At 51.1% G+C, this 9,449-nt stretch overlaps 1 protein-coding gene across 1 annotated transcript in view; it reads right to left on the bottom strand.

The window, feature by feature from the left end:
* The window catches only part of LOC102380615 (zinc finger protein 501-like), a 10,281-nt gene extending 1,636 nt beyond the window's left edge, over positions 1-8,645 (bottom strand). Inside the window, exons 1-4 of the mRNA XM_025195119.1 lie at positions 8,592-8,645; positions 4,423-4,539; positions 707-891; positions 10-268 (exon numbers count right to left, since the gene is read on the bottom strand). Coding sequence (XP_025050904.1) covers positions 10-268; positions 707-891; positions 4,423-4,539; positions 8,592-8,625 — 595 coding nt within the window. The 5' untranslated portion in view covers positions 8,626-8,645. The remainder of the gene's footprint in view (positions 1-9; positions 269-706; positions 892-4,422; positions 4,540-8,591) is intronic.
* Between the last annotated feature and the right edge of the window lie 804 nt (positions 8,646-9,449).

Raw genomic sequence — 9,449 nt, 5'->3', positions numbered from 1 at the left:
GTGGCTTCTCCCCGGTGTGGATACGCTGGTGCCTAGCCAGGCTGGAGGAGTGAGTGAAGTTCTTCCCACACTCTGAGCACTGATGTGGCTTCTCCTTTGTGTGCATGCACCAGTGCCTCGCCAGGTCGGAGAGCTGCCTGAATCTCTTCCCACACTGCGTGCAGCAGTGCTGCACACACACATGCTTGGACAGGTCTTGCAAGCAGGTGAAGTTTTTTCTGCACTCAGTGCAGTGATGTGTCTTCCTCCCTAGGTGGATGCACCAGTCCTGAAAGAGGGAAAAAAAATGGGTGAGGGCTTGCAACTTTTGAGACAGCTGTGCCTGACATGTCTCCCTCTGCACATGTAGGTTCTTGACCAAGTCTGTGGGGCACACAAAGTTCTTCCCCATTTGGTGAAGCGGTGGGGTAGCTCTCCAGAATGAGTCTGGAAGTTAGCAATGAGGGAAGAGAGGCAGGTGGAGCTCTTCCCACACTTGGTGCATACATGGGACTTCTCCCCAGTGTACCTTATCTTGTGAAGAGCCAGGTCTGATAGCAGTGAGCTCTGGCTTACCTCTGAGGCCCTCCCCACTGCCTTTGCTTGGATGCAGTGCATCTTTCCAGTGGCTCGTAAGGTCTCTGAGCTCCACAAATTCTTGCCTGCACTCAGGGCTGTTTCTAGGTTCTGCCCCTTCTCCACTCTCATGCCCAACTGGAGATGGTACCTGGCTCATGGCTACATTCTCCTTCTGCTTTTGGGACCTCCCCTGAGTCTTGTGGCATGGCTCCATCTCAGGTCTCAGGGAGTCCATCTCACCCAAACTCCCTGGGGAAATCTGTGCTGGCTCCAGGGCTGCAGACCCTTCCACAGGAGGCTGCTCCTCAGCTCTGCTCAGCAGGCAGGCATCTCCTGCATGGGAAAGAGAAACTCCAGGATAGTCCCTACCCTGCTGGCAAAGGGCAAACATTGCTATTCCGTCTCCTGGGATGGGCCTCAGAGCAGGCCTGGACCTTCGCATTGTGTTCCTTCAAGAAAACAAAGTCTTCCTGCCAAAACCCCAAATGCTGGAGGCAAGGGTGGGGCAGGTTCCCTGTGCTGGGTAATGTTACCTACTTGGTGAAGAACAGACCCAGACTTCAGAGTACCTGGCCCAGCTGTCCATACCATCCCCTCAGGCCCTGCTGGGACAAGCACACATATGGGATGTGGGACATATGCAATAGGGCAGTGCCTGAATAGCTTCATGCTCTAAGGGGCTGAGGATAAGGCAAGGACATAGAGCTGTGGCGCTCTCTTGTGAGAGGAGCAGGGCTGTGCTTCCTGCCTGGTTTCAGGGAAAAGGTCTTGTGCAGGGCATGCACCCATGGAGTGCCGGGAACTTTGCCTGTCAACAAAACACCCGAGTCCTTTGCAATGGTTAGATCCCAGCTCTCGCTCTCTCTTTCTTTTTCTGTCTAGGCATAGCTTTCTGAACCTGAATTTTATTAGTTAAGCTTGAGCTAGGTTTCCCCAAATACTCAACTGAACCAGGGTAATATTGTAATTGTTTTAGTTAATTTTCCCTTGCATGGCTATTACTACTTGTACCATCATAAATATAATATACTTAGCAATAAATAACTTTTATAGTCAAACTGATTTTAACCGGGCGACTTTTTCCTTCTCTACTTCCCCTTCCGCACTTTCTCTGCAGCAACACTTCTTTTACCTGAGCCAAAGATCCCTGTAAAGCCCCAAAACACCATGGGGTCCACTCATCAAGAGGCTACCACTACTAGGACAGTTAGGGCAAAGACTGGGACATGCTGAGTTTGAGACACATAAGGGGATCAGCCTACATAGGCTGATTGACCCATTTTATATTAGACATGCCCTAATGAACTGGATGCTGGCCCATTAGGGTGTTAGCTGTACACCCAGGTGGATTCAGTGGTCTTCTGTTCACCTGTGTGCTTGTGTCTGACTGCAGTTCATTGTTACTTTAATTAACTGATTCCTGGCATATGAGGGTGTCAGCCTGTCCGTGTTGATCAACCCGGCTGAGTCAGGCGTGTCATGTGTGTGTGTTGTGTCGTGTTGTGTCTGTGTGTGTGTGATCGATTGGTGACTGTAGGAGCCCAGCCCCATTGAAACCGAGTCCTGCAAGACAGCTCCACTAGGGGTGAGGACTTGCAGAAGGGAGAGATACAGCTCCCTATAGAAACAGAAGCAACACAAACAACACGCTGATAGAATTAGAAAGACAGTAGAAATGTACCCCTAATAAATGAGCAAACCCCAAAGTGATGGGCAAATCTGGTAATATGGAGCAATTCTGGTGCAAACTATGGGGGATTCCACCCCCATGAACTTTTCTGCCACAACCTGAAAGATTTTGAATCCCATCCGTGCCATGGAGCCATTTAATGCAGACTGAGACCATGGTGAGACTCTTCCTGGGTTTCAGGCCAACCTGACCAGAAGCAGCCAGAGACAGCCTCAGCTTCTTTCTTGTCCCACAGGAATGGCTACGCAGAACCTCTGTGTACCATGCTCATTTCAATGGGGGGACTACAAATCCCATAATGCCCTGGGAAAGGGTGGCTACTTTGGGCTGGGGAATTAACTCTGACATTGCTGAGTCAAGACAGCAACTTAAGATCATGGCAGTCCATGGAAACTAGATCTGGGCTGAAAATCAAGACCGCAAACCTGACTGTCCCCTAACATCTGTCATTAGAAGGCAAAGAAGGGAACAGTTGCTTGTTTCCATACTGTTCAGTTTCAGAGAGTGGGAACAACACTTGCTGGGAAACATTACAGCAGGGGTGTGCAAAATATGGCCTGTGGGCCAGATCCAGCCCATGGAGAGGCTTTATCCAGTCCATGGAGGGTTTCTTGGACTTGCCTGGGAAAGGTGCTGCCCAGCTGTGGCGCATCCTGCTGCCCATTGGGCAAAAAGCGGGCCTGGGATGGATCTGCAGCTGGGCTGCCTTTCCAGGCAGTCAGGGCAGCTGCAGCTCTTTCTGGCTGTCACTAGGCAGAAAGTAGCAGCTGGTAGCAGTGTGCACCAGCTCCAGGCTCCTACCTACCATGTCCCTGTAGTACGCACCACACCAGCTCCAGGCTGCCTTGCCCAGGCAGATCAGTGGCAGCATGAGAGAGAAACTGCATCTCAGCACAGGGCAAAAGCAGCCTCTCCTGACACCAGTGCTTCCAGGTATAGTCATGTGGAGCCCGCGCAGGGTTGCCCTGAGTCTCCTCTGTGTCACCTCCATCTCCGAGTCGCCCACCGGGGCAGCAGTGGCAACGTAGAGCAGATGCAGGGCAGCCCTGCACAGACTCTCCTGTGCCGCCGCTGCTGAGCTTGGGCCCCAGCACTGGTTCCAGACTCACCCCTCCAGGCTGAACAGCTGCAGCAGCGGGTGCATCAGGATAAAAATGTTGCTTGTTGCAGGGAAAAATTGGCTCCTCCCTCTTGCCGCCACTGGACAGTTTTTGGTGTGGCTGCCCGGAGCCCGCACTGCGCTGGGCTGCCCTGCAGCTCCATCACGGCTACCTCTGGGCTGACCTGTGCAGCAGCAATGACAGTGCACACCAGCTCCAGGGCAGCCCAGGGGCAGTGGTGCCCAAGCCACAAGGCAGCTCAATTAGTCGGAGGCAGCCACACAAAAAACTGACTGGCAGCAGTGAGGAGGAGGGTCTGCTTTTCCCCCCACAATGAGCAAGTTTCTTCCCGGCTGCTGCTGCTACTGCTCAGACTGGAAGGGTGAGCCTGGAGCTGACACAGGCCACGCAGGGTCAGAGCTCTGAGCACTGGTCCCCACTGCTACTGTGGGATTGGGGGCAGCAGTGAGAAAGAGCTGCTCTGCCCATGCTGCATGGCCAGGGGCAGTTGAATGTGTCAAGGCCGGGCAGAGGTGAGGTAGGCCACGCTGGGGCTGTGCGCTGTTGGCAGTGGCGGGGGAGCTGCTGCAGGGTATACGGGCTCTGAGTTGTTGTGGGGCGGGGGCAGACGCTGACTGGCTCAGTTGGGCTCATGCAGCCGCTCCCATGCACACCCCACATACCCTTAAACCCCATTCATTGCTACACACATACTACACATACTACCCCCCACAAACCCCATGACCACCCACACTTCCCCACAAACCACCCACCCACATCCACACACCTTCTCCCCATGCCACATATACACCCATCCATACACACACACACTGCCCCCCACAAATCCCATACCCACACACCCATGCTCCTTAGGGGTGCACCAGTAAGAGATTTTGCGGGATCCCACTGCTGTGTGCACCCTGGGATGGTGTGGGGGGGGGACAATGCATGTGCCCCCAGATTCACAGTTAGCACTCTGCTATGGTAGCACAGGTTAGGCCTCCTGTTTCCAGGTCCTGCTGGCACCATGGAAGTTTACTGACAGCAGAGTCCGGCTGGGAAGCCACAACTCACCTGGCAGCACATCCTCTGACTTTAAGATTTCCCCATTGTCCTCTTCATCACATTCCCCAAGCTCCACCTGTCCTCGCTCAATGCTGCTGATTAAGTCAGGTGTGGGACCTCGATATCCTGTGTGGACAGTGGTTAAAGAGCATTTGTGACTGGGTACAGGATATAGAATCCAACTTGGATTTGGGGAATGGATCCAATGAACTCAAGGTGTCTACTAGGGCCTTGATGGACAGGGGAGGATGGGCATTTAAGATGAAAGAGAAGGCACTGCAGGGAGAAGCCTTCAAGAGATAACAGTTCTTGTTACCCAGGTGGATGAAGAATGCTCATAGGAAACAAAGCACCAATGACTCCTGATTTAGAAAGGGCATTAACTGACAGTGTCACCAGGGACAGGTGAGGAAATGCATGATCCATGCATCTGTATTTCTGAACACAAATAATGACATACCTCCCAGTTGGACTATAGACAGGCACAGGACTGATACCAGCTCATGAACAATTAGTGCTGACCTAGTGAAGGGACACTTGGGAGGGGCTGGACCTGTTTAAGTCAGCAGGTGCAGATGATCTTCCTCCAAGAGTGCTGAAGGAATTTGCCAGTGTCACAGCAGAACCAGTGGCACGACTGTTTGAGCACTTGTCACACTCAGAACACATCCCAGAGGACTGGAAAAGGGCCAGGATGGTCCCTATTTTCAAGGGGAGGAAGAAGGATCCAGGTAACTACAGGCCAGTTAGTCTCACCTCTAGCCTTGGGAAAACCTTCGAAAAGATTAAGGACTACATTTGCGGAAGCCCAGCAGGAAAAATAATGCTGAAGGGTAACCAAAATGGATTCATAGCAGGTAGATCCTGCCTGACTGACCTTGTTTCTTTTTACAACTACGTCACAAAATGTTTGGATGCGGAAGTTGATGTAGATATCTTTTACTAGAAATTTTAAAAGGCCTTTGCTACAGTGTCTCATCCCATTCTCATAAGTAAACTAAGTGGCTGTGAGATAGATGATTACAGGGTCAGGTGGGTGGCAAATTGGCTTATGGAACACACCCAGTGAGCAGTGGTGGATGGGTCAGTGTTGACCTGGAAAGATGTGGGCACTGGAGTTCCCCAAGGCTCAGTCCTCAGGCCAGTGCTGTTCAATATCTTCATCAGTGACTTGGATGTGGGCATGGAGAGCACATTGTCCAAATTCATGGACAGCACCAAATTATAGGGAAAAGTAAACACACTGGTGGGCAGGGAATGGATTCAGGGGGATTTGGACAGGTTGGGAAAGTGGGCAGAACAGAATGGGATGCAGTTTAATGAAGATAAATGCAAATTACTGCACCTAGACAAAAGGAATCTCCAAGACACCTACAGATTGGGAGATGACTTTGTAAGCAGCACAGCAGCTGAAAGGGATCCAAGTCATAGCTGACTCCAAGATGAACATGAGTCGTCAATGTGACAAAGTGATCAATTAATCTAATCGCACTTGATCATGAATTAGCAGATGCATGACAAACAGGTCCAGGGAGGTGATGCTTCCCCTCTATGCAGCACTGGTCAGGCTGCAGTTGGAGTACTGTGTCCAGTTCTAGGCACCGCACTGTAGCAGAAAGCCCCCTTTTCCTCTTGCCTGCATTTGCTCTCCCCTCTTTGGATATGTTCTCTTTTTCTACCTTTTCTTCCTTCCTCTCTCTTTCACTTTAAGATAAGGAATTGTGTTTTAAAATTTGTATGTGTGCATTTTGTATCTCCCCTTGTAGTTTGGTATTTTTATCTATTTGTGTGCCATGGCATTTGTAGCTTATATTTTATACTCCTCACCTTTCAACTTTCAACTGAATGTGTTTAGTTTCATAAGTAAATTATACATTGTAACAATGTTAACAAGGGCAGGAATCAAACTGCCCTTCCCTGTATCAGGCTGGCCCCTGAAAGAGCAAGTGAATCAGTGATTGAATGTGTAACATGGTAGCAGACAGCAATTAACACCTGGGAAGCTACAGATCAACCAAGGGAAGAACTCAATAGAAGACAATGTAACAACCGGGAAATCTCTAAACCTCACTGATCAAGGGCTAGAAGTCCTGGCCTGAGTTAATCATCGCCAGGGACCAACTTTTGGGCTGAATATCTCCAGATCAACCGCTCCCAGAGCCCTATTCAAAATTCATCAACGGACTTCCAATCCTGCACGTTCATGCAGATGACCCCTGTGCTGACAGATACCATCCAGTAGCCACCGGGGTGGGGAGTCCCACGAGGGTCAATGACCCCTGGATTGGGCAAACCTGAAAACTGGGGAGTCACCAAAGTCTGCCAAGGACAGATAAAAGGCAGTGAAAAGTGACCTTCAGCGATGCCCTCTTGATCTCCAACTTGACCAGACCTGTCCAGCCAGAAGGACCAGCCGGGGACCCCCTTCTGGAGGATAACACCATGCTGAAAGAAGCCTCGACTGGCCATCGATGGCAGACTCCAGTGCTTGTAGGATAGGTATACTGTGCGTGGGGGGGGGGGGGGGGGGGGAGACCAGCCCCAAGGTTTATGATTTAACTCATTACAGTGTTTCAATCTGCCTAATAAATTAGAATTTTAAGGATCCCGAGTTGGACATTTGTAGCCAACAGCACTTCAAGAGGGATGTGGACAACCTCAAGATGGTCCAGAGAAGGCTGAGAGGTGATCTAGTGGCCATGTACAATTTCTTTGGAGGAGGGGGGCAAGGAATAGGGGATACTCGGTTTAGGAGGGCACCCCTTGGAGTAACTAGAAACAACAGTCCACAAACTGACAGAGACCAGATTTAGGTTAGATATCAAGAAGTACTTCTTTACAATAAAGGTTACCAGAATCTGGAATGGGCTCCGAGCAAGGTGATGCTCTCGCCTATCTTGGGGGTCTTTAAAAGGAGACTGGACAAGCACCTGGCTGGGATCATCTGACCCCAGTGCTCTTTCCTGCCCAGGGCAGGGGACTGGACTCAATGATCTCCTGAGCTCTCTTCCAACCCTAACATCTGTGAAATATATGATGTACAGGGGAGCAAAAACAAAGCTTTCATTGTTTTCAAGGTACTAAAAAGAGTTATTGGACACACAAATGGATGGATAACATTCATCTTATCAGTGTAATTCCAGGAAAAGAGGTGAAAATGAGCTTAGTGAAGGGATTCATGGCACTGAAAAGCAGGTGCTGACACTGAGAGTTTTTACTGGGGGAGAGAGTAATTCATCATCACCAGGGATGGATAGGATGATTCCATAATAACTGTAGCTGCAACTGAGCAATCATCCCATCCACTGGGAGGATCATCCCAGGAGAGGCAATGAGTGCACAGGTTGGCAAGTACTGCAGGGCTGAACACCAACTTCCTAGGAGTCATGGATACAGACAAAATAAGGCCGAAAGAGGCATTTCACAGCATGTGAAAGGCTATAATATAGAAATGATCTAGATGGTGTTTGCCGAGTGGGACAAAACATTGAAGCACTTTCCTAAGAGAAACCTCTGGGGGAAAGGGAGGGGAAACAAAGCATCAGAAAAGCAAACTCACCTAGTCAAACCTCAGTACCTCAACCCAGAGCTTGGAAGCACCCCTGGCCAGAGAAACCTGAGTTACACAACGTGTACACATCACTAGAGGAGCAGTTGAGGAAATACAGCATCCCCTTGTTGTAGCAGCAGGGGCTGATATGACTTTGTATTAACTTCAGCTGGGTCATAACGACAGGAGAAAAGGGATTTAGATATCACAGTATGGAGCATGCTAGGATTGTTACATGTGCCAGGAGAGGACTCGCTAGGCCAGACAGGGAGGAAGTCAGAAACCTCCCCCAAGGAACAGCTCTTAGTGTATTCGTATACAATGACCTGGAGATGGTGTGAATGTGCTGAGAAGGGAAAGGGAGATCATGTTGCCAAGAAACTGCTGCATATGGAAGAACCAGGAGTCACAAGAATGGGGAAGGCACAGGTGAAGGCGGCTGGAGCAAATAAGGGAGCAGATCTCAGTCTGAAACATGAGAGAGGCCTGATCACTGACAGCAGTGGGGAGGAAGGGGATTTAAAACTCCAGCCAAAAGTTCATGAGGATGAGACTCTTGGAACAGGAGATGACTACAAAACTGCAGAGCTCACATATCTCTGGGGGGAAGCAAGACCCAGAGCTTTACCCAGGGAAACGAGGGCTTGGTGATTCTTCAGCATCTGGTCCCGGTAAAGCACCTTGTCTTCATCGTCCAGCAGCTCCCACTCCTTCCGTGTGAAATACACCGCCACGTCCTCAAACACCTCCCGGAGCTGCAGGCACAAGCGTTGCACCATCAGTGTCTCCTGCGCCAGCTGCTCCCAGGCCCACAGCCCTGTCTGCAATCACTGGGTACTACCACGAATTGCAATGTTAGCCATGACAGGTAAGGGGACACAACTCCCCAGTCTTCAGCAGACATGTGATGTGGATGCAGCTGTGGACACAGGAGCTCATGTGCTGACCTTAGCCCAGCTCATCATGATCTATTTGCTCGGTCCTTTGGGGCAGCCTGGCCAGCACGTTTAGAGGCAGGGAGCTGTGGCTCCATGCACTGTAACCCGGCCTGCCCACGCCAGCACCCCTGCTATCTGCACTTCGGAGGGAGCTCCTGCTCATGCAGCTTGGGGTGTTTTCAGCCTCCATCAATGCAAGCTTCACACTCTTCAGGTCTCTCTGTTCCCCAAATTCCTTACAGCACCCCGGGCTCCTCCTGCGCTCTGCCCCACCTGTACTCCCCACCACAAGTGAACCAGGTACCCTGCTCACCTCCGAGCTCTCCTCCTGCTTTGGAGGCCTGCCCTGCCCCTTCTGCACTTGGCCTGGCTCAGGGGTCAGGGAGCTCCTCTCCTCCAGGCTCCCTGCGCACGTCCTCTGCAGCTCCAGGATCACCGGCCCCTCCTCAGCAGGCTGCTGCTCAGCTCTCTGCAGGGTCCCAGCACCTGCGGGTGGGAAGGGAGGGCACACGTGAGCCCTGGTGCTGCTGGCACGGGGAAAGCCCTGC

Source organism: Alligator sinensis, unplaced genomic scaffold (assembly GCF_000455745.1).
Source record: "Alligator sinensis unplaced genomic scaffold, ASM45574v1 scaffold310_1, whole genome shotgun sequence".
Classification (NCBI taxonomy): Eukaryota; Metazoa; Chordata; order Crocodylia; family Alligatoridae; genus Alligator; species Alligator sinensis.
The sequence above is the reverse complement of the archived record's forward strand: the minus strand, read 5'-3'. Positions and strand labels throughout refer to the sequence as shown.